Consider the following 25471-nt stretch of genomic DNA (forward strand, 5'->3'; position numbering starts at 1 on the left):
AAAGGACCTCGAGCAGAATGCCTATGGAACCGAATTACACCTACTCTACCTTCCCGATGGGAGAGGTTGCATTCGCGAAATAGGCTGGCAGCAGCCGTATGGCCTTGATTTCCCAGAACAACCCTGAGGCCAAACACCCCCTTTCTTCATTTCAGATGCACGTTTTACACATTTTAGCATCTCTGTAATTGTGATATACATTTTTTTCTTTTGGCCGTGCCACTCAACATGTGGCATCTTGGTTCCCCCACCAGGGATCGAAGTCGCGAACCCTGAGGTGGAAGCACAGAGTCTTAACCCCTGGACTGCTAGGGGAGTCCTGGGATGTATATTTTAATTCAAATGTGTAGATTTAACATAGTATGTCTACCCAACCCCCTCAATACCCACAAAATTCTTAATCAATATCTGGTGCATCTTAGAAGAGGTGGTGGTTTTCTATCCAGAAAGCTCATGGATTCTTGAGTGTGAAAATCTGACCATCATAAGGACAAGCCTTTGCTGGCTGCAAAACAAAATTATCTCCTCTCTGGGCTTCCCTGGTGGCTCAGCTGGTAAATAATCCACTTGCAATGCCGAAGACCCCAGTTTGATCCCTGGCTAGGGAAGATCCCCTGGAGAAAGGATAGGCTACCCACTCCAATATTCTTGGGCTTCCCGGATGGCTCAGATGGTAAAGAATCCACCTAAATGCAGGAGACCTGGGTTTGATCCCTGGGTTAGGGGAGATCCCCTGGAGGAGGGCATGGCAACTCACTCCAGTATTCTTGCCTGGAGAATCCCCATGGACTGTAGCCCGCTAGGCTCCATTGTCCATGGGGTCGCAAAGAGTCAGGCACAACTGAGCGATTAAGCGCACACTAGGGTTTCAGAGGCTTGGGGGTGGGGGTGGGGAGAGGGAGGGGCTGGAGGCCAGGAGTTGTTTCTGTGATGCTCAGAGCTCAGGGAGCTCTCCTGTCTCAGGAGGCTCTGCCCAGGCCGGGGAGAAGCCCCAGGAGGGCAGACAGACTCTTCTCCCTGACTCAGTTTGCCTCCCCAGCCCCACCCTCGCCTCTGTACTTACTCTCTGGCTCCAGCTGGGGCTGCAACCAGGCCTCCCTCCTGCTCACCATTTTCTCCCATTTTCAAGAAAATCTCATTTTGCCAACTCCATGAGAAGTGACAGGTTTAGAAAAATTAGCTAAACTAGTAGACATGGGACAGGGAAGCATTGCAACCAATTAAAATAACAGGGACCATGAAAAAGAGCTCCTGGGGGCAGGGCAAGGTGGGGGGAGGCAGCCAGCCTCCCAGTGGCTCTTTGGGTAAATCAACCAGCTAGATTGGAAAGAGGTCTGCTCATGAATTCCTTCCTGGACTTAGGATATCATTAAAACAGGCAAGTCTGTGTTTCTTTCTCTCTTTCTTTAATTTATTCAATCAATTAACATTTTCTGAAGACCTCAATAGGCTCCAGGGAAATAAAGCTAAATCAGTCAGTGGCTCCTTTTTGAGTGTTTCCTAAGCTATCAGTGGAAATAAATGTATAAGCAAATAACTCATATTTCAATATATGCTTTAACAGAATTAGGTTTAAGAGTTATAAACACATTCTGCCTGAAATAGATAAGGTGATTAGTGAAAGTGCTGGTAAAAAGAAGAGACATTAAAAAAAAGAGAGAGAGAGAGACATTTGACATGGGGTTTTGGAGGATGAGTAGGAGTTTGCCCTGGTTGGGGAACAAGATCCCGCAAGCAAAGCACAAGCGACATGGCATGACAACAACAACAACCAAAAAAGTCTTCATGACATTTCCTAGCTCAGGAATATGCAGTGACTCTCAAATTACCGTATCCAATATAAACTTAGGAATCGTTGCTAAAGAGCCACCTCTCTGCTTCCAGATCCTGTGTTTTTCCTCTCTGCTGTCACATACGCTATTTCTACAGTCCAGAGCATCACCACCACTACCCACCCACCCCACTCCAATCTCTGGGCTGGGAGCACATTGCCACCAGATGACCTGTTAGGACAGTCACTCTTCTCATGGAGAAGCCTCATGCAGCCCTGCAATGGGCCCCGGGGAGGGAGTCTGGCACCCACAAAACCATGTGACTTCAGACAGGACATTCCACCTCTCTGGGCCTCAGTTTCCTCATCTGGGCTCCAAGGAAACGTCCCACCTTCCCAATCAAGCCACTAGTGGTGGTTTGGTCACTCAGTCGTGTCCAGCTCTTGTGACCTCATGGACTGCAGTTTGCCAGACTCCTTTAACCATGGGATTTTCCAGGCAGAATACTGGAGTGGGTTGCCGTTTCCTTCTCCAAATCAAGCTTGTGTATTATTCAAAAATCTCATCTACCTCTAATGCAGCCTAGAACCTGAAGAGTAACACAAAAGAAGTCACTAAACACCCAGAAGGGATGCAGTCACTTGACGGACTGAGTAAAGATCAGCTACTTGACTTATAAGCAAATTCCTCGGGACCCTGCCTGGAACCAAAGTCACTCTTAACTTAAAGACAATCCTGATGAGGATGCTTTGTCTGACTTTCTGACCCACAGCCTTCAAAGAGCCGCCAATTAGGTGTGCAAGATGCCGCGGGAGGCAGATAGCCTAACAACGATTAAAAGTGACAGCTGACAGCCTCCCAACTAGGAGAAAAAGCACCACATCACACAGCGACAGGACAAGGGGCCACTTGGCAGGGGACGCGGCTCTGCACAGCTCCGCCGGCCCCGCAGGGCAGGCTCCACGCCAGAGAGATAGAGCGTTGACCCCGAGTTGTCAAGAAAAGGTTAAATTATTTTCAGCATGCTGCATGGAAGAGGGGAGGTCAGTGTGTACACATTTTAAAGCCTCATTAAAAAATCTCGAAAGCTCAGCTCAAATGGCCTCCCTTGCCTGAAGCGGCTCCAGCCCCCACCCACGGCCTGACTTCTCATCATCCCCAGTGTTGGAGCCTCCTGGAACACCTGCATTTCCAGAACCTTCTGTTCTTTCCACGTCCATCTTCACTACATCTGTTTCCTCTGCTTAGAAAGCCTCTCTGTGCTGCCCCTCACCACTCATTAGGTCTCCATCACTTTGGAATGCCTCTGGAAGGCCACAGAATCCTCTTTGGTCTGAAACCCTGTGCTCAGCTGCTCTCTGAGGGCAACCTGTGGTCCAGGAGGACAAAGGCTGCATCCTCCAGGTGTTGAAAAGGCCACCATGCCGCCCCACCCCCACCCCAGGCAGCCCCTCCCCCTCCACACACCACCAGAGGCTTCCTTTGTGGTTCACACCTTTGCTGAGAGGGGATCGAGGCTTTCTTAGCCAAGGCGGATGGCTGGATGCATCCCTCTCCTCACACAGGCTCCGAAAGGAAGGAGAGGAAGGAATGGGACCTGCCTCCTCCCCACCCCTTGGAGAGGCCCCACCCAGCCCGCCCCACCCCGTGTGGTGGCTGGACACTCACGGAACATGGTCATGAACTGCTTGGGGTTGAGGTTCCAGTAGCCCCAGTTGGTCCGGTAGCCATGCAGCGTGGCGTATTCTTCATGGTTGTACGCAGGTTCAGTCCCAAAGGTGTCGATGACCCGAATGCGGCACCTGCCCCCACCCCGCCCCCCAGGAACCCAGGTCACCAATCTCCCGGTGTCTCCCTGGGCTGGGGTGGCCCCAGCCATGGGCTCTGGAACCCAAAGGTGGCTGGTCAGGGTAGTGCAATGTGTGGTCAGGGCTTGGGCTCAGACACTAGCTGGCTGTGTGAACACAGGCAAGTGCCTTAACCTCTCTGGGTCAGCTTTCCCATCAGTCAAAGGGGGATAACAACCACTGAATCATCTCAGAGCCTTGTGTGAACCATGGACCACTAACTCAGAAACTATTAGTTTTTACAGCTGCCTCAAGGGAGCCTAGAAGGGGAGGCCCTTCCTGGAATGCGGGCCCTCCCCATTGCCCAGGATTCACCTGCACAATTTGCACTTTCATGGGCAGGGAGTCCCCAGCCCCTCTGCTCAGGAGCCTGACACCCCCAGGAAGTGCCTGGCCTCTCTGGGCTGAGATGCAGAAGAGAAGGGCCCCAGAGAACCAGCTACGGCGTGCCTCAAAGTCTCCTCTGCAAGAATGGCTACTGCAGGTGGGCCTCCCAGCCGATGGGGGCTCTGTCCCACCCTGAGGCCAGAGCCCAGAACCTCTCCCTGCATCTCAGCCACCCCAGGAGTGGGCACCTAAAGAAAACCACTGAGGCTCAGATGCCCCTCCAAGGTGCTCCCCCACCCAGAGTCCTTCCAGGTGACCCAGCAGTGTCCGGACTGCTGCGGTTAGCACTCCTCCCCGCCCCAGAGAAGGGGCAGGGTTGGGAGGAGGAGGCCCCGAGTGCACAGAGAACATGCATTAATAATAAAAGCAATAACGCTGCCTGTCCCTTTTTTTCCTAATAAAATCATGTGGGATAGTCAATGAGGCTGGAGCACACGTAATAAATAGCAGGGCTCTCTGTGCTAAATTAAACCCCATATCCTGCTGGCTGCAGAGAGATGGAGCGATGGCATTGGCCTTCCTCCCACCCAAGAGCGGGCTGGACGGGGGAGGGGTGGGGAGGGAGTTGCTAGGTCCTCACACGCAGGGGTCATGCCTGATCCTGTGCCATCTTCCCTCCACCACTCCCTGCTGTTCCTCTGCCCTCTCCAGTGGGGTCAGCCCTGACCTCATCCCCGCCGCCCCCCAGCCTGCCCAGCAGCAGAGAGGCCCTGGAGCGCCTGGCTGTGGTTTATTAATTGTCATCCGAGTCAGCCCTAGCCAGGAGGCAGAGCTGTCCGGGAAGGAAGGTAGGGGGTGGGGGGCATGGGAGGTGAGCCTTCGCTCCACCCTGGAACCCAGGACAGTGCAACCCCACCTTGGGGAACAGTGGGCAGTCACCACCCTCCCTCTGCCCTCTCACCGGTACTTCCTGAAGGAGAGTCCCATGTGCTGCCTCATCTGCTGCAGGCCGTGGTAGTCTGTGTAGATGAGGTCGAACGGCAGTGGCATGGTGAGCGGGCAGTTCCCCCGGCCTGGCGGCACCCCTAAGTTACTGAGAGAAGAACCCTTCAGAGTCTGAGCCCTAAGAGGGACCCACAGACCCACTTTCCCATCCAGCCTTGTGTTTGGGGGATCTGGACCTCACCCTGGTTCCTACAGCCCAGAATAAAATGGGGAGATGGGGACACTGTAAAGGAAAGTAAGGTCTGTACATGAATCCTGGCCGACTCTTGTAGAGGAAGCCAACAGGGCCGCCATGTACAGTTGCATAGGTTTTTCACTGCACAAGAGCCTCCAACAAGGGGCAAATGGAACTGAGATCCGGCCTGGGCTACCTTGCCAAGCCTGCGCCTGGCCTGGGCTACATGCCAGAAGGAAGAGAACCTTCTGTTCATTTGTACAAACCTGATCCCCACAGAGCTGTGTCCATCCAGAGGGGGTGTGGACACTCACAAAGTACCATGAACACCAGTCGAGGCCCTCAGCGCAGCTTCAGCATTTGTTTGGAGCTGAAGGGTCCCCAACCCCAAGTCCCAGAAGATACAATCCTGCTCTGCTGACTGGTTCCTGGCCACGGAGAAGCCCAGCCCTGGTCCACTGGGGGACCCTGCCTGCTGGGTCACTTACTCGCACGATTTCCTCTGGGACAGGGCTGCCTCTGGTGACCCAGTTCGGAGTCTCTGGGTCATCACACTGGAGCCTGGAGGACATGGCCTCCCTTCTCCCAGGTCCACCTCCCTGGAGACAGGCTTAGAGGCCCCTGCCCGGCCCCCACAGTGCCAGCATGAACTTTGTCCTGCTCACCCCTGCCCACCCTCCAGGAGCCCCTGCTAAGCCTGCCTACACACCCCCTACAAGGATGATGGGGTTTTTAGATCAGTGACTCAGTAAGTCTGTACTGAGTGGCTGAGCCTGGCAGGGAGTAGTGTCGGCCCCCAGGGAAGCCCTCCTTTTCGGGGGGGCCCCCAGCAACCTCTCACATCCTGCTGATTCCTGCCTCCCTTGGGTTCATGGTCCAGATGCTGGAGGGCATCCGTGAGACCTCCCTCCGAGTGAGTCCCTGCAGGGATCCACCCGGCAAAAGGGCCACGATTATCATCTGTTCCCTGGGTCACATCTTGAGCTCCTTGAGACAATTCAAGCAGGCGGAAAAGCGGCACCTGGACGCCTCTGCACTCTCCTGCTCACACTCAGCAGCACACCAACAGAGGCTCTGGATGCACCGTCCCCCAGAGCAAACTGCCCTAGCGCAGCCTTTTCAGCGACGTTTATGACAACCTGATGACAAAGCCATGATGGAACGATGTCAAGGGGAGCTCTGGGAGACGAGGATCAAGGCGTCAGGGGTTGGCCTGTGCCAGCAGTGAAGGGCAGCAAGACAGAGGGGGGTTTCTCTGTACCGCTCCCCACCAGCCAGTGCACCCCAGCCTCACTCAGCTTCCCCACACCAGCGCCCCAAGTGTGAGAACCTCTGCTGCTAAGTGGGGACTGTATGTGTCTGCTAGTCACTCAGTCATGTCCGACTCTTTGCGACCCCACGGACTGCAGCCCACCAGGCTCCTCTGTCCATGGAATTCTCCAGGCAAGAATACTGGAGTGCAAAAATCTTATAACCATTTTCTCCCCATTTCTCTTGTGTGTGTGTGAATATGCCATAGTTTATTCATTCAGTGGAAAGGCTTATGGATTGTTTTCTGATTTTTGCTCCTGTTGCCCATTGTTGATATAAATATCCTTATACATACACCTCCTGATGTACATGTGCAAGAATTTTGGGGGATATATAATCAGAAATAAAAATTCTGAAGCTCTCAAGTATTTATCTAGGAGTAATTGTTAAATTTAATAGATAATACTCAACTATTTTGCACAGTAGTTTCTTATCTTTAAACTTAAAACAGGCAAAGCTCCCCTACTCCCCACCCATCCAATCTCCAGTGATCCCTCTATCCAACCAGATGACCATAGGCAGGATTCTCAAAGCCAGGACTTCTAAGGCAGGGCCCGCCTCTTCTGCTTTTTTGTTGAAATACTCAGAAAGCAAAGAAGAAATACTTCAGCTTTTTTGTTGAAGTCCTCAGAAAGCCTAGACCTCAGAGGTCTGGAGCTATCACAGGAAGCAGCGCCCATAACCTGGAGACTTTATGAAATATCTGGTGGTATTTTTTAAGTGTCAAGCAGGTTTTCTATTCTACTCTGTGGGATCCTGTTTTCTTTCAAGGATGGCTGTCTCTCACACACACACCCCCACACTCCTCCAGTCAGATGGGGCATCATTGTTGTCCTGGGTTATAGAAGCTCTGGGTTGAGGACAGACCCTGGTCCCCCTCCCCACTGCCTCCACTCCATTGAGAACCACAAATAGAAAGACAAAGTGATGACGCCTCTTGCAGAAGTGAGGGAGGGGGTGGCTGCTCCTCCCTCATGGAATCTGGGTCTGGGAAAAATGAAGACGATTCTCAAAATATAACCTGTAGGTGGGTCTAGTTGCTGCTACCTGCACCAGTCACATGATTTCCCCACACTGCCTTTCTGGCTGGTTACCAGGCAACGTGTTGTCCCTCTGTAGCCATGAGTGGTACCACAAAGTCATGGGCCCCAGCCACACCCCTGGCCCCAGCCCCAGCCCCAGACACAGGACCACTGGGAGGCCCGATGAACGAGTCATGGTCCTCTCCTGGGAGGATGACTCCACACTGATGTTCTAGAGCCTGTATCATCATCTCCCTCAACTTCATGGCTACCATTCTGAACACAGGCACCATTCTACAGGCTTTCAACTCATTAACTCATCAATCCCTTTCTTCTGGACAGCTACCCTATGAGATCAGACCCATTCCTAACCTGCTCCCCTCTTTACAGATTAAGAAACAGGTTTAGTAATTTACCTAGGATCACAGAGCCAGGGAGGAGTAGAGCTGGGATTGGGACCCAGGCAGTAGGCTCTAGCACCCATGCTCCCACTGGCCGATCTCTCCTTTCTCCCCAGACTCACCGGGCACCAGACAGTACAGCGGTGTGTCATCAGTCCACAGCGACATCCCGAAATTGGAGCTGCAGGCTGCCAGCAGAGATCGGCCCTAGTCCCAGTTTTGTTGCTAACCTTGGAGGAATCATAGCCTCTAGGAATTTCATCTTTTTCATCAGCAAAAGACAAAAAATGCCTACCTCACCAGGTTCCTGATAAGATCGAGTGAGGCAAGGAGAGTGAAAGTCCCACTGATTGTTATGACTTTAGTCATCAGTTTCACCTTCTGAATTGCCAAGTCTGGAAATTCCTGACTCCCACCCCAACATACACATACCCCTCACCTAAGGCCCCAGTCGTTTTCAGCTGGAATCTGGAAATCATTTCCTCTCCCTTCCGCCTCCCTCTAGTCTTGCCTGACTCTTTCATGGAGAGATGTTCCCACAGTGTCAACCTGGTCAGTCACTCCTGGTTGCATCTGATCCTTCTCAGAGCCTTCTTACCTCCTGCTCCTTGACTCAAACCTTGCTTCCTCCTCCAGGAGGGCTTCCCTGGTAGCTCAGCTGGTAAAGAACCTGCCTGCAATGCGGGAGACCCTGGTTTGATTCCTGGGTTGGGAAGATCCCCTGGAGAAGGGAAAGGCTGCCCACTCCAGTATTCCAGCCTGGAGAATTCCATGGACGGTCCATGGGGTTGCAAAGAGTCAGACAGGACTGAGCAACTTTCACTTTCCTCCTCCAGGAAGCCTTCCTTGGCCCTCTGAACAGAGTGAGACGCCCTTCTCCTTTGATACCCCTACCCCAGCATCCCACTGTCCTCCCTACCATCCTTCTGCACTGCCTTGAGTCACCTCCTCACTTGGGCACCCCTCCCCCCAGGGCAGGGCTAGATTACCTTTGAAAGCACAGAGCTGGGACAGGATCTGACCCAATAAGTATCGTGTTCATGAATGAATTAACAAAGCAATAAAGCCGGTGAACCCCCCAGGGAGAACTGGTTTAAAGGTTGAAAATATGGTCAAGAAAAGCATGTTAGGAGAGAAGGGGCGGGTGAGCAAGAGGAGCCCAGGGCTCATGTGGGCATCTCCAAGGGTTATCAAGACCTCCTGGTCTGAACTGGACACAAGTGGCCCCACGGGTCCCCAAAGGACATCATGGCAGGAAGAAGAGGAGGAGAGACAAATCAGCCCAGAGACAGCAGGTCCCCTTCCCAGGGGGAGTTAACGAGGAGCCCCACCATCCCCGCAGCCACAGAAAACAAAGATTTTCAGTTTACAGTGACTGCATTGGAGATGCGTCTGCAGTTTCCTCATTACTCTCATCAGGAGGCATCTGAGCTCGTCCAGAGAAGAGCTGAGAGGGTCAGTCGAGGGGAGAGGGGGCTATGGTTTTATCACTTGTAATTTAAATTCACTTTTATGGGCAATTTTATGCTAAGTGGTTGGTTGGAGCAGCAACATGAATTGAAAAACACTCTCCTGACAACCTTCAGCCAAAGGTGCCCAGGGAGGCTCAGTTGTACAATTCCACCTTACACGCTGACTCCTTAAAAGTCCTCTGTCCAGACGGTCCCGTAATTCCAAAATTAAGTTCATTTCTCTTCCGACTCTTACCCAGAGCTGCGTCAGGAGGGGCTCGGGAAGCCTCCCCACCCCCACGGCACTGTTGAGATGGGGACAAGCAGCATCTCAGCATGAAGGGGCTTCAGACGCACCCACCTAGCAGCCCCTGTCCTCCCGCCCACGGCCACCCCCAGCGCTTGGGAATTTTCCGTGGAATTGCCAATCTGGGCAGTTGGAATGAATTTCTAAGTGTTCTCAGGCCACCTGAGGGGGAGTCTCAATGCAGACAAAGGGGATGGGGGAGGGGTGATCTAGGGACATGGTCCTTGTATCGGTCACCCAGTCATCTGGTCCATATTCCCAACCCAGACTAATCCACCCATGAACACCAACCTGGGGGGGGGGGTAGGGGTGATGGGGAGTCAGGGTTTCAGGGGGACAATTGCAGTCTGGGAAGATGAAAGAGCTTTGGAGGCGGATGGTGGTGACGGTTGTACAACTGTGTGAATGTATCTAATGTCACTGAACTGCACGTGGTTAAGATGGGTAAACTATATGTATGTTACAAAAATTTTTCTAAAAACCCCAAACCAGATTGTCCACACTCACAATGTCCATGTACAGCCCCACAAACACACACCCAGCACTCTCTCCCCCAGAGGCACCCCTGCCCCATCTTCTACAGGGCCCCCCACAATGGAAGTAAGTGTTAGTCGCTTAGTCATTTTCAATTCTTGGCAACCCCATGGACTATAGCCCGCCAGGCTCCTCTGTCCACGGGATTTCCCGGGTTGTCGTTTCTTTTTCCAGGGTATCTTCCTGACCCAGGAATCAAACTCATGTCGCCTGCATTGCAGGTAGATTCTTTACCAACTGAGATACTAGGGAAGCACCCCCCCCCACCCCAATAATGGAGAGGGTCAGCAAATAGGCAGAGCAAAATGTATTAGCCACTCTTGGCCAAAAGATCAAAAGATGGTGGAACTTCCCCAGTGGTGCAGAGACTCTGTGCTCCCAATGCAGGGCACTGGGCTTAATCCCTGGTCAGGGGACTAGAACCCACATGCCCCAACAAAAATCAGACAGTCCAAGTGAAACAAAGACCCAGTGCAGTCAAATAAATAAATATTTTTAAAAAGATAAAAGATCCAAAGGTAGGTTACAACAAGGTGGAGAAGAAAAAATACAACCCATGCCCAATAGAAGAAAAAAAAAAAAAAAAAAACAACTCTCAGCTAGGAATCAAAATGCTGAGTTCTATGCATATAAATGTTTAAAAGAGATGAGGGATAGAGCTAACCTTTATCTGTAAGTTTTGAATTTATATTGTTTCTTCCCATGTACCAAAAAAGAAAAAAGTGCCAAGTTCTAACAGTGAAGAGGATCCCTGGGTGTGAGCTCCAGCACGAACTTGCTGGGCTGCCTTGCACAGACGTAGAAGGGCTCCTGTGTGCTCCCATTCTGTGACCAGGACAAATCTCCACGGCCCCTCCAAGGCTAAAAACTCTTCGGGTTTATGTCTCCCTGTGCTTGGTCTGTGGCTGGAAATAAGCTCTCCAGGTAGCGCTCAAATTCTGGAACAGACTATTCTCTCTCTCTGTCTGTCTTTGTGTGGGAAGGACCTAATTAAAAAGCATCCTTACAAAGTGCTCAAAGATCTTTGCCTTCAAGAGCTAAGAGAACAGGGGAACTTCAGCTTCCCTGGATCCATCTCATTACAGGGAGCACCTGACTGGGCAACCCAGGACCCCTGTCTCCTCCGGGGTCCGCTAGCCCTCTGATGCCATCAGGTGCCCATCCCCCGAGCACTATGGCATTGACCTTGTCTCTCTCCCAAGGTCCATTGTTAAAGCACCTGCCGCCTCTTCCCCAGAACACAAGGAACACAAAGAAGCAAACGCAGAAAGATAACTGGGCATCTAAGGAGCTGCTGTAGAAGGCTGGTTAGCATCACTAACGAGGAAGGAATTAAATTCTCCTGCCAGGTTTCCTCTCTTGCCCAGCGTGAGCTGACCTTCCTGAGCCTGACAAAAGTAGCCTTATGATGCCCTCATGATGGGTCCACCCACAGCTTCTGTCTCCTGACAAGACAGTGCCCTCGGAGGGTCAGGGATCACAGCTAAAGAGAATGGCCAGGTCCCCAGTGGAGTCAGGGCTCAGAGGAAGCAGGAATTCAAAGGAAAAGCAGATCAGAGCTGACTCCAGCCACGCCTCAGCCAAAGCCCAAAGGAAGTACAAGCAGGAGGATGCTGAAAGGGAACTGGGCGGCCTGCATCGGGCCTGTGGTCCAAAGCCAACACTTTCTTCCCCAGCGTTCCTTCCTAGTAAGCAAACTCAGGGCTAAGAATAGGGCTGCCACTCCCAGGAGAAGTGGATGAAACCACAGACTCATTCCTCCAGCTCCCCGGGGGCTGCGGTGCCAGGAACGCATCCCTCTGGCTGTCCCCTGCCTCCTTCCCATTTATGTAACCATGCGCGTGAGTGCTGAGCAGGAATCCAGGCTCCTCTGGCCAAGCCAGGCTTTCCGTGAAGGTGGCTCTTAGGCCCAGTTGCAGGTTTGGATCTATTCTGGCTTCTGATGGCCAGGCCGGTCCCAGAGGGGCCGCCTCTTGGCTCTCGGGTGGGGCCTGTCATTGGGATGTTGGTTTTTCAGTTTTTCTGGGGATTCTCACGTCCTAGGCGCTCTCGCTGTTCTATGCATGCTGTGTGCTAAGCTGCCTCAGTCATGTCTGACTCTTTGCAACCCTATGGACCATAGCCGGCCAGGCTCCTCTGTCCATGGGATTCTCCAGGTAAGAATATTAGAGTGGGTTGCCATGCCCTCCTCCAGGGGATCTTCCCGACCCAGGGACCAAACCTGCGTCTCCTGCATCTCCTGCCTTAGCAGGCAGGTTCTTTACCACCAACGCCACCTGGGGAGCCCCTCACTGTTCTATCCAATTTCACAAACCTTTGTGGAGAACCAACTCATAGAGGAAACAAAGATGGGGTGAGACCCTGCTCTTAGCCACACTGGAACAAGTCCTGTGGGGGATGTGGGTTAAAGACACAGCCCTGGGGTGCCAGCCATGAACCATGCAGGGATCTGAGTCCATTCCAGAACAGCCCAGGAAAGAACAGTCTGGTTCCAAGAAAAGTCTTCTCTTTACGGGAGCCCTTTGATGATTTCGGGGAAGTTGGAAGGAGTGTTAGGGGTTATTCATACCATTCTGTCTTCTGCCAGCTTCACCAGGAATAGAAAAGTCCCAGGCCAGCCCTGACCCCGTCCTGAGCTGGGAGCAGCAGAGTTTTATCCCTCCCGTGGGGGGCACGTCAGTCTCCAGGAAGTTCATCCCACCATCTGCCTCCCTCCTCTCCTGCTGCCATGGGACAAGACCTTCTCCTGGCCAGGATGCCCCCTTCCTTTACAAGAACCCATGGCTCCTAAGGTTTGAAGGTATACGGATGCGTTCCTCCCCTCCCCCAGGACAAATCCCACCTCCTTACTCTTCCTTCAAAAGCCTGCAGAAGCCAGCCCTCCTCTTCCTTTCTTCTCTGACTCCCCCCAAGTTCTCTCCACCCCACTTGGTTGCATGAACCTTTCTTGAGAGCCCGTGATTTCTTTTAAATCGCTCTTCCTTTGCAACCTCCCAGCCCCAATGTGGACCAGACCAGAGCTGGAAAAGGCGCCTTGGCCACTGCATCCATGAGGTCAAGACTTAGGGGACTTGATTTGCAAGAAACAGACTCCCACTCTTTGAGGCTCAGAGCAGCTTGGAGGGGGAGGAGCAGGGAATCATCTCTCCTGGATCCCTGGGAAGGATGAAGGCCGGGGACCAGGGAGGCTCTGGGCCCCCAGCAGCAGAGGCCCCCCACCTTCTGTGGTGTCCCAGCTGTGCTGAATGGGATCCCACAACAGAGATTAAAAGGCCCCCCAGGAACCCAAGGAGAAGGAAGGCAAAAGAAGGGAGAGGCAGGAATTCTCTGGGGGTCCAGTGGTTAGGACTCCTAACTTCCAGTGCAGGGGGCACAGTTTGATCCCTGGTCTGGGAGCTAAGATCCCATAACCCATTTGGTGTGGCCAAAAACAAACAGAAGGGAGAGGGGATGGAGTGTTTTATTGTAAATTAGCCACTTGCCTCTCATGCCTCCTCTAGGAAGAGGTGGAGGAGAAAGAGCCACTGTGTACAGGGTCTGCTAAGTGCCAAGCAGAAGCTGGACATGGCTCTTCCTCCCCTGTTCTAATTGAACAATCAAATACTTCAAGCGTCCAGAAAGTTATAGAAAATAGTACAATGACATGATGAATATCTATGCTGCCACTTCCCAGCCTTGTCAAGTCATCAGATTTCTGCCGTATTTGGTTCAAGGGTTTTTGTGAAGGGTTAACACATTAGAAGTCCAGGGCAGCCTTCGGGGTGTCCCTGTCTCATCTACTGTCCTCACACCTCCTGCCCCCTCCACCTCACTCCCAGAAGATGCTCATTCCTCCTACATCAAAGATGAAATAAGGACTTCCCTGGTGACACAGTGGTAAGAATCCACTTGCCAATGCAGGGGACACGGGTTCGATCCCTGGTCTGGGAAGATTCCACAGCCTGCAGACCAACTAAGCTGGTGAGCCATAACTACTGAAGCCTGCACCCTGCAACTACTCAGCCTACACGCTGCAACTACGGAAGCCCGTGTGTACTACAGCCCATGCTGTGCAACAGGAGAAGCCACTGAAATGAGAAGCCCGGGCACCACAACTAGAGAGTAGCCCCCGCTGGTTGCAACGATGGAAAGCCCACACGCAGCAACGAAGACCCAGAGCAGCCGAAACAAGAGAATGTTCTAAAAGATAAAAAGCATCAGTGGGAAGGCCCCATCATCCCTGTAACCCCACTGGCAGCCCCACTACATCCTGCTCTCTTCCCCTTACTCCTGGGGGCCACCCTCTGGGCCACGGTTCACGATAATGTCTTTCTTCCTGGAGCTTCAACCACTGCCTTTTCTGGCTCCTTCACACCAGCATTTAAACATGCTCACAGGGACTTCCTAAAGCTAACCAGTCCTGAATATTCACTGGAAGGACTGATGCTGAAGCTGAAACTCCAATAGTTTGGCCACCTGATGCAAAGAGCTGACTCATTTGAAAAGACCCTGATGCTGGGGAAGATTGAAGGCAGGAAGAGAAGGGGACGACAGAGGAGGAGATGGTTGGGTGGCATCACTGACTCAATGGACATGAGTTTGCGTAAGCTCCGGGAGCTGGTGATGGACAGGGAAGCCTGGTGTATTGCAGTCCATGGAGTCGCAAAGAGTCGGACACGACTGAGCAGCTGAACTGAACTGAACTGACAGGGACTTCCCTGGTGGTCCACTGGCTAAGACTCTAAGCTCCCACTTCAGGGTGCCTGGGGTTCAATTCCTGGTTGGGGAACTGGATCCCACATGCTGTAGCTAAGTTAGCATGCCACAACCAAGATCCAGTGCAGCCAAATAAATAAATATTAAAAAATATAAAACAACCCTGAGGCCTACCTGGACTGGCTGCTTAGAGGGTTTTCTGGCTACAGCTTGGTCAAGCTGGGCTGAGTACAAAGGACAGGACATGGTCCCTGCCTTCGTCATTCTCCAGGGACCCTCCCCAGTATTTCCCTTGAACAAACATTGATCAAACAGAAAGACCAAGAGACCAATTCCCACCAGGGCTGGTGCTTGACAGCTAAGTGTCTCCCCTCCTCGCCCTCCTTATTTAAACATTCTCCTCTCAAGCTTTCATCATTTGCCAGTTAAGTCAACTAATTTTCTACTAAACCCAATTTCACTCATGGAAGGAGGAAGAGCTGAGTCATTTTTCTTCATGCCATGTACTATTAATGATGCTTGAAATTATGCAAATAAAATGGATGAGCACAGCCGATCCTGGGCAGGCGGGAAGGGGAAAGGCTTCGTTTTAAAATGCCCACCGTGGATCTGGACATCCCTGGGGACGTCTCAGATGCAGCCAACGGGGGCTCTGGCTTCGTGTCTCCTCCCACTGCACGTGCAGGGTGCAGGCAGGACTGCTTGACATCCCCAAGCTGCAGTCTGATCAGAGCCCATTGTCCCCACCTGCCGCTGCCGCCGCCACTGTCACCCCAGAAACATCTTGCGGAAGCAAAACCAGATGTGGATTCCGTGCACTGCCCCAAACATCATGCCAGCGTGTCAGTTAATTAAAACACAAAAACACAAGGAGCAGAGAAAAGCGGCTAGTCTGTCCAGCCTCGTTGTCGAGTCAGTGACCAAGACATCTGCCGCGAACATCTGTGAATAAACTACAACAAATGTACGGGCAGCATCCTCAGCCTGCTGCCTTCCCCACGCGCGGCGTTTCGCTGGACCAGGGAGACGTTTCTGCAGCAGGAGCCAGGCTGTGACTCTCAGAATTCGGATTATCTGCTCACCCTGCTGACCTATTTTCACATGACCTTGGTGCCTCTTGCATAGAACGGCTCTGCCAGGCTGGGAGACGGGACCCCCAGATGACCCCACCTCCCGCAGAGCCCACGGCAGCGCCATGCCTGTATTCAGTGGTCTCTCTGCCCGTGACCCCTTTCTAGGCTCAAACGGTCACAATCTTGTTACGGGTTGCCTTGTTGTCCCCCCACCAAACATATGTTGGAGTCCTAACCCCAGAACCTCAGAATGGGACCTTGTTTGGAGGTAGGGTTCTTACAAAGGTGACCAAGTTGAAATGAGGTCATTAGTGTAGGTCCTGATCTCATACAACTGGTGGCCTTATATGAAGGGGGCCACTGAACCCAGACCCATGCGCAGAGAGAATGCCACGTGCAGAAGAAGGCAAAGATGCAGCTGATGCTTCCACAAGCCAGTGATCACCAAAGATCACCGACGACCAACAGAAGCTCAAAACCTCCAAACCAATCAACCCTACCAACGCCATGATCTCAGACTCCCAGCACCCGGAGGCGGGAGGCCACCCACTTCAGTTGTTTAAACCTCCCAGTCTGTGGTACTTCGTTACAGCAACTCTAGCAAACTAAATCACCTCTGTATGTTAACGTCCACTCAAGGAAAGGCCTGCAGGTATGTAGCATTCGGGTGGTCCTGGCAGAGAATGAGTTTGGGGAGCTCATAGGCTAGGCCCGACCAGCAACTGTCACCAGGAAAAAGTACATCCAGGAAAGGGCATGGCATGAAGTATTGGGCTGGCCAAAGAGTTGATTCGGGATTTTCCATAAGATGTTTCAGAAAACCCCCAAGGAATTGTTTGGCTAACCCAATACATTCTAGGTCAGCAGGTTCACACAATGTCCCAGGAGGGGTGCAAGAGGCCCAGCTTCCTGGGCCACCCCTGGGGGGTACCTCTTTGGCCTGCCTCCTCCACTCAGCCCTGCCCTGCAGCCAAGGGGTAACACGGGTGCTTTCAAGTCTGCAAAGGCGGGCTCAGGAGGAATTCACACATCTTCTCACAAATCCTCTAGGGTGCTGAGCCCTCAGCCCAGGCCTGTTCCTCGGTAACTATTCACACACTGCAGTATCCTGACTGCACCGCTATCCCGCTAAACAGACTGGGAGGTGGGGGGTGGGGCGTCGAAAAGCCACATCCTCAACTTTTCTATTTCCCAACCATCACTGCTCATTAGATCATAGATCGCCAGGGTAAGCTTTGAAAACTTGATACTCGGCCCCACCCCAGACCAATTAAATGAGAGACACCGAGACACCCAAAGGCCAATAAGTTTCCAAGGCAGTTCCACTACAGCCAGGGTTAAGAATTCCTACCTGAAATGAATTTCAACACAGCGGAGGCTGTTAGTTTTATAGACATAACTGTAATATGTCTCCCAGGGAAGGAGGTTTTCTTTTTTTAATTTTTATTCTTTCAGTTGTCTTAAATTGTACCTGGTATCAGATTTAGAAAAAACCTTCCTGAGACTGTTCCCTCAGGTGGCTAAGCTGTTTACACAATTCTGCCCCATCTGAGCAAGAACGTTTGTGACCCCTACACCCCACAGGGAGCCCAGGGCAGAGCTGTCTGGGCACTGCCTCGGGCCTGCCCGCTTAACAAACTGCAAAGTGGAGACGGGGTAACCTCTCAAGAGCTCCTGCTCCAGTGAGTTTCAGCTCTGCATGGGTGACACATTGGTGGATATGGAAAATACGGATCCTCTGTGGGGGGGTGTGTGTGCATGGGGGTGTACCTGTGTGCATGCGAGTGTGCTTGGGTGCATAGATGTGCACAAGTGTGCCATGGGCTAAATATCACACGTAGGGGTATGTGTATGTCCATGTGCAAGGGTGTGTGTTTGTGTGTGTGTGTAGGCATGCCTCTTCACGCAGGGGTGTGCATGCAGGGGTGCGCATACATACAAGGGTGTACATATGTGGTTGTGCACAGGGGCATGCGTGCATGCATAAGCGTGCACATATGCAGTGAAAGAAATGGCAGCAGGGGCGTATTTCAGGTGTATTTCACAAGGGCCTCACTTTCAAGACCGCCCAAGTGCAGTGACCTCCATCTTCACTGCTCTGGCCCTGTGATGGACATCGGCAACCTCACTGATCACAGGCTCAGCTCCAGCCGGGCCCAGTGAGTGGCCAGAGGAGGAGGAAGTAGTCTGGGCAGGTGAAGACTCAGGGTTGAAGTTGGAAGAGGAGACATCCCGGCAGGGGCTGAGCAGAACAACTGAGTTAAAGTCCTGCCTCTCGGGCTTCCTCGGAGGCTCAGCGGTAAGGAAGCCACCTGCCTGTGCAGGGACATGTGTTCAATCCCTGGTCCGGGAAGACCCCACACACCACAGAGCAACCAAGCCCATGAGCCAGGACTATCGGGCCTGTGTGTCACAACTACTGAGCTCACATGCCGCAGTGATTGAGGCCTGGGCACCCTAGGGCCCACGCTCCACAACAAGAAAAGCTTCCACGATGAGGAGCCCATGCACTGCAACGGGAGAGCAGCCCCTGCTCGCTGCAACGAGAGAAAGCCCACGTGCAGCAATGAAGACCCAGCACAGCCAAAACTAAATAATAAAATAAATGAATAAAAGGTTCTTTAAATTCCCGCCTCTTAGGGAGACTGGTCGAATAGCTGCTCTCTCACACAAAGACGGTTCTCTGAGTGTGATGTTGGGCCATCACAAACTCAGGGAGCCTGCCCATTCCCTGAGGGAGCAGTTAGGAAAGGAAGTTCTCACCTCTCTGGCCCCAGAAGATGCACAGTCAGAAGGGAGGAGTCCAGCTAACGCTGATAAACGTGAATTCATCTAACCTAGAGGTGGAGCCGGGTGTTGGTGGTGTTGACAGAAGAATGCTCCACATTTGCAGGGGACTTGTGTGTGGCAGAGCCTGAGATGCAGGCTCTGGATGGTCCCCATCCACAGGATTCTTCACACTGCATCTTGGAGTCTCCGGTGACCCGGGGACAAGGGTCCCCAAATCCTTGCTTACTGCTCTGCCTGAGGCAGGTCTGGCTTCCCACAGCACTGGCTGCGCCATCCTAAGTTGTCTGAGATTTCTCTGACTTCCTGCACCTCGGGTCCCTTGTCTCTTTCCTCCTCCTCTTCCCCCGTCCCATCTGAGTTTCCCATAGGAAGCTTTGAGGCCAGGAAGAGATGCCTCTTTGCATTATTTGCAAATGTCAGCTGCTTCTGCAGTGTTCTGCTCCACAGTGTAGGTGCGTCTCCCAAGCTCTCTGTTCAGAGGGAGCAGGGGCGGGCGGTGAGCAGCAGTGCGTGCTGGCGGGCAGCAAGAGGGCCCGCCCAGCTTTGAAGTGGCCCGCACAATGGGAACAGCTTGTTTGACAACAAAATGCCACAGGGTGAGAGCCAGCATGGGGGACGTGTGGCTGGTTCCCGCTCCCAACCCTGGGAAGCTAGTTTGACAGTTCAGCACCAGCCTCCGGGACAGCTCCCAGCCTCGCTCATTCCCACTCAGGTGATTCAACCAGAGGAGGCGGAGCTGCTGTTTCCAAGTGGAACCTCCTCCCCCAGAACTCGCTGCTCCTGACCTGGGATGTGTTTCCAAATGCTGCCACAACCATGCAGCCCCTTCGTCAGGCCCTGTCACCTTCTCCCCCTACAAAGCAGACCGTCTCCCACATCCACACTTACACGTGCTGTTCCTCTCTGAAGACACTTTTCATCTTTCCTAAGCCTACTGAAGACAAGCACATCAACTTAAAAGGATGATTCCAGAGGGAGGAATTTCAAGCCATGGTGATGAAAACCTTCAAACTACTAGGTCATTTGGTAGCCTCACAGCACACCCTAGTCTCAGCCTCGTTCTCCCCTGACTCTCTCTGACAACCTGAGTCACTGGCAGACTGAGTCACTCATTCTGAGTAGCCGCCCAAGACCAGTGCTCCCTGGGCCCTGTCGACCAAGTATTGTCCATGGCTCGGTCCCCGCCAGCATCCTCCTCTCTCCAACACTTCTCTGCTACGGAGCATCAGCATTTGTGGTCAGGACAAAATGCCCATTAAAAAAAAGAAAAGAGAGAGAGAGACATCTAGAACTAACAGACCATCCAGGTGGTGGTCAGGCTCTAGACAGGAATCACATTTTAGCTTGAGAACCACCTGAAAGTAAGTTCATGGTCTGGTGAAGAAAAGTCAATTTGCAGGCAAACAATTTAGGGGCCTTCCTTAGTTATGTGCTCAGTCATTCAGCCGTGTCCAACTCTTTGTAACCCCTTGGACGGCAGCCCTTCAGGCTCCTCTGTCCGTGGGATTTCTCAGGCAAGAATACTGGAGCAGGTTGCTATTTCCTCCTCCAAGGGATCGTCCCAACCCAGGGATCCAACCCGCATCTCTTGTGTGTCCTGCATTGCCAGGTACATCCTTAACCACTGAGCCACCTGGGAAGTCTCCTTAGTTAGACCCTGGGACAAATTAGGACAGTCTCATTTCACTGCCAGTGAAAGGAATAGAAATTCACCAAGCACAAAATCTCAAGCCATAAAGAAAATGTTTTGATAACTTTGAATATATTAAAATTAAGTCCTCCTGTTCCTTAAAAAAAGACATAAAGAAATCACAAAGACAAGCCACAAATAAGATTGGGAGATTTTAAAACACATATAACTTACACAGGATTTATACCTATAATATATAAAGAACTCCTATAACTCAATAAGGAAAAGATAAACAGCAAAGCAGAAAAGTGACAAATGACACAAACAGGCATCTCATCAAGAGGAAATAAGGAGAGCCAAGCATATGATCAACTGCTCAACCTCATCAGTTGTCAAGGAATGAAAGTTAAGACCATAACAAGATACCACAATACCCCTCCACACCCCCAGTGAGAAAGCCCAATAACACTAAGTGTGGGGAAGAATCAGCCCCCTGGGAACCTACACATGGTAAGACTCAACTGGTGCAGTCACTTAGGAAAACAACTGGCATTTTCTTGTCAGGCTGAATTTTTAGACACCTGGAGTCCCAGCAATTGTGCACCTAAGTCTATACCAAAGAAAAAACTCAGTCTATACCCAAGAGAAACTCTGACCCAGGGATACCCGGTGACATGTCCTCCACAGATAGTATCATTCAAAATAACATGAAAAAACACGGGGAAATGTCCACAGATAGGAAAAATTGATGAATAATTGTAGTATAGTCACACAATGGAATATTATATAGCAGTGAACATGAATGACATAGAGCTATAGGCAGCAACATGGAGGAATCTTGGAAATCTAATAATGAGTGAAGAAAACAAATCTTCAAGGCTATAATCAGTAGGTAAAAATTTTACAAAGCTCAAATTAAACCAAAATAAAAACTAAATCATATATTGTTTATTGATACATAAAATTGTAAAAACAACAACAACAAAAGAACTGCACTCACCTCTGCAGCTCCTTCAGGGACACTGTGATCCGGAGGCCGTGGCCCAGGACATAGAGAGCAGCCAGGATGTCTGCCCACTGCACCATCTCCCCCAGAGGCCCGCCCTTCAGCACCCGCGGGCTGAACACGTCCCCCGACTCCTCCGTCAGGAAGCCAATGTGGACGAGGATCTGGTGGGGTCGGGGGTGGGGGGACACAGAGGGTCAGCTTGGGGGAGCAGCAGCCCTCGGCCCGGCCACCCCCAGGGAGAGCCAGCCAGCGGAAGACACGGTCTCCCTCCCGGCTGTGCTTTCTGGCACCAGAGCACAGCAGAAGGACCAGGAGGCACGGTGACCTCGCTGGAGACACAGGTGAGCAGGACGGTCACATCCTGCCCTCAGGGCGCTTATGTTCCAGATGAAAGAGGCAGACAACAGTAAACACAGACAAGAGAAAATTCATGAAATGACAAGGACTCTGAAAGAAAGAAACAGGGCGAATGAGAGTCAGGTAAGTATTTATCGCATGGATGGATGGATGGACAGACAGATGGAGGAACCAACGAGCTGAGGAACTCCCCCAAACAGGCTACATTATTCCCAACATTCCAGGCAAATGACACGACTTTTCTGCCTGACAAGAACAAGACGTCCACAGAATGCAGGACTCCTAAGGGCGAGGGGGAGTCACTCTGCCCCAAACTTGAAAAGGGTCAGGACCAACACACACATCCATCCTGACTCTGCTGCCGCACCACCCCAGCTCAAATTCAAATAAACACAATGAAAGTCTTTCAAGGGTAGACCCAGGGTGCCCTTGGCAGCCTGAGGCCCCCGGCTCACTAAGTTCAGCTCCTTGAATGCACTGGGAGGATGAGGTACCTGCTTCTGGTCCCTCCGGACGCCCCCTAGTTTCTGCGCCAGCCGCTGGGCGGCCAGTGCCCACTGGGCCGTGAACCGCTTGGTGCGTTTCTTCATGAAGATTAGCGATTCCTTCCCACTGCCCATCAGCTCCAGGAGGTGGGACAGATTGCTCCGGAAAACTGCCTGGAGGGGGTGGGGTCCAGACTTCAGTTCTCTAACTTCCAGCCAGCAGCTACAACACCACCATCACCCACCACCCAAGGCATCTTTCCTGTGAGGTTCGGTCTGTTCTAGCTCCTTCCATGTTTCTAAGAGTCATAAGCCCCACTCTCATCCCCCCAACAGTCACTCCCCCAGCCATGTCGGTCTGTCCCAGCCCAGCTCCAGTCAGCCACCAGTCCTGGGCCCTTCAGGACGGGGTCAGCTGTGACCTGTTCCCAGGATCCCAGCTCCGACAAGGAGGCAGTGAGGTCGTGGTCAGAGCCGGGTCTCCAAGGGCAGAGAAGCCAGGCTGCCTTTCACCGGAGCCAGAGTATCCGTATGCCTTAAGGAAGTTAACTCAGCTCTCCAGACCTCAGATCTGTCATCTGTTAAATACGACTGTGTAAGGACTGCTGTGAGATTTAAGTACAAATAAAGTGTCTGGCACACAGGGAGCCTCCAATGAGTGACAGCTATTATTACTATTATTCCAGTCCATTAAGGGAGGCGCCTCCAGGGCCCCAGCCTGCCCCTCAAGTAGTTTCAGCTTTGCAGCATCCCGCAGGAGTTGGGGCGAGCACCCGCAGGCCGGGACCAGCCCACCCACCAGGCAGAGCCAGCTGGCCTTATCCTACCCGGGGGCAAAGTGTTCCCTGCTGTCCGCCAAGCACGACCCGGCCACCAGCCCCTTGCCGACCCACCCACCTCCCTCACCTACCTGGACTTTGGGGAGGGGCTTGGGAGCCCTCTGGGTGGCCGTCTGGTTCCTCCAGGGCAGTGGGGGGCAGAACCACTCGACCTCACTGAGGTAGATGAGGAAGGAACACTCGGTGCCGTCCACCCCGAAGAAGGCGTAGCAAGGGTCAGAGGTCCAGCGGGCACGCATCCACTGTGGAGAGGGCCAGCCTGGGCCAGGGAGCCAGCGCCAGTCCTTCCTGTACCCTCAGGGCCCCCTTGGGGGATGTCCTTGGGGACCCCGAGGTCCCCCAGGAGAGGGTCCCTGGGGCCCATCCTAAAGGTGCAGCAAGGCCAGAAGCAGAGAAGAGAGACTGGACCAGGATCCTAGGACCCAGCCCTATGTCTCGGCCGCTGAGAAACTCAGGGAAGGCCAGAATGGCCCACCATTCCCCCAGGCCCAGAAAGACAAGGACCCTGCAGGAATGAAGCCAGGTCAGGACACATGCGGTCCAACAGTGGAGGTGCAGCAGCTGCAGGCCTAGTGGGTCCCTCATCATTTTTTCTCCATCCATAACCAAGAGCCGGGTTCGGCTGATGCCAAGGTCAGGGCGCAGCCTCTGAGCAGACAAGGGCTGCAGCCAGGGCGGGACTCATCCACAGTGGCCCCCACATGGTCCCCAAGAAAGGGTCTGCAGTGCCACTGCCCCCCAACTCAGGAATTTCAGCACCAGTGAGGAGCTGGCTTTTTTTTTTTTGAGGGGCTGGCTTTTATGCCTGTGAACTGGCTCCCCAGATAGACAGACTCCATGCAGTCGGGGGTGAGGAGGCACCCTGGGTGCGGGGGAGGGATTCTCTCAGTCCAGCTGGGCTAGAAGGGATGAAGAGAGAGAATGAGGTCCACTCCTTGTGTGAAATTGTTGGGATTCAGGCTGCTGGGGGTGGCACATGTATATTTAATAACTTGTCTGCTGTAAGACAGTACTGAAAACCCCAAAACAGGACCCATTCTGGGAAATTTGGGTTGGTGGACCAGGCAGGTGGCCCAAGCAGAGAAGCAGTTCCTCTGAGGTTGGCCTCTGCTAGCTAGTGCCAGTGTGAGGGTCCGGAGGCCAGGCAGAGAGCCCCTTGGTGGTGAATGTTGCTGCTAGCAGAACCCCAGAGCTAATCTGGGGCACAGCTCCCACTGAGGGGCCTGCTTCTCCTGGTCACCCCCACCCCAACCCTCAGCCCCAAGCCTCACCTCCACCTTCCCTGAGCAGTCAGGGAACTTGGGGTCACTGGGCGCCTCACACTGGTCCCGCCGGCCTTCAGACACTGCAGGGAGAGAAGGCCAGCTTGCTGAGGACCTGGGTCCGGGAAGGAGCCCGGCAGAGAAAGTACAAGGCAGGTGGGAAGGGGCAGCATGGGAGCACACACTGCCCTTGACCTGCGTTTTCTTCCCTGAAAGGCCACCTGCCAGGGCTGGCCTGGGCCTGAGTTGCCCCCTCTGCCACCATGCCCACCCTCCTTAGGCGATTCAGGCCAATGAGGAGCTGGCCTGAATGGTTAAAGACCAGTTCTCTGGATGGGCAGACCTCAGGCACACATCCGAATGCACTCCCGACTTCTTGAGGGGGCTTCCCAACCTGATGCTCCCCACATCAGAGGGACAGAGGGGCCACCCCGGGATGGTGGGGTCACCCCACTGACAGCCCGAGGCAGGACCCCCCAGGAACCAGGGGAGCTGCTGCAGGGAGAAATCGGGCCCCACGCCTGACATCCCACCGCCCTGCACTCTGTCCTCCTGGGGGTCGCGAGGCGCCCCCGGCCCCCACCCTTGCTATGCAGGAGCAGGCTGTGGCGCAGGATCTGGTCCACCTTCACAGCGATGTCCGAGACGTTCTGGGCGATGGCCTGGATCCGCTCCATGAGGCCAGTCCCGGCAGAGAGCCTGAGAGGGAGAAGCCAGGGTGAGCCTGTGGTGATGGCCTTCCCGGGGGCAGGGGAAGGAGGGCTCAGCCTGCCTGCAAAGGACTGCAGGGCCCCCAGCACCCAAAGGCCAGCCTGCACGGAACAGCAATTCAGCGACCGACAGTCAGGCCAGGAAATGGAGCCGCTGCTCTCAGCCAGGGCTGATGGAGCTCACTCACTAACCATCAGCATGCCCACCTGGCATGCCGCTAGGAAAACCCACAGCAGCAGGTGCCAGGCCAAGGGCAGTGCTCGGGCTGACACGGGCAGAGGAATTCCCTTCAAGAGCCTGGATGGGATGTGTTTGGGGACCCCCAGGTGATGGAGCCCCTTTTCCTGGGCTCAGCCGGCCACCCTGAGTCTCTTTCTCTATTTTTCTCCCAGGGAGGGCTGTATCTTGCCAAAATAAATTCCACACAAAGTAGCCTGGGGACTTGCCAACTATTAAAACCTCTAGTAA

The 25471-nt window shown here is 53.0% G+C and overlaps 1 protein-coding gene across 1 annotated transcript in view; it reads right to left on the minus strand.

Moving 5' to 3' along the window:
- MGAT5B (alpha-1,6-mannosylglycoprotein 6-beta-N-acetylglucosaminyltransferase B) overlaps positions 1–25471 on the minus strand; it is a 66174-nt gene that overhangs the window by 17820 nt on the left and 22883 nt on the right. The window contains exons 4-10 of the mRNA XM_061141269.1: positions 24876–24991; positions 24302–24375; positions 23102–23272; positions 22201–22365; positions 21341–21510; positions 4908–5039; positions 3441–3574 (exon numbers count right to left, since the gene is read on the minus strand). Coding sequence (XP_060997252.1) covers positions 3441–3574; positions 4908–5039; positions 21341–21510; positions 22201–22365; positions 23102–23272; positions 24302–24375; positions 24876–24991 — 962 coding nt within the window. The remainder of the gene's footprint in view (positions 1–3440; positions 3575–4907; positions 5040–21340; positions 21511–22200; positions 22366–23101; positions 23273–24301; positions 24376–24875; positions 24992–25471) is intronic.

This window comes from Dama dama, chromosome 5 (assembly GCF_033118175.1).
Source record: "Dama dama isolate Ldn47 chromosome 5, ASM3311817v1, whole genome shotgun sequence".
NCBI lineage: Eukaryota > Metazoa > Chordata > Mammalia > Artiodactyla > Cervidae > Dama > Dama dama.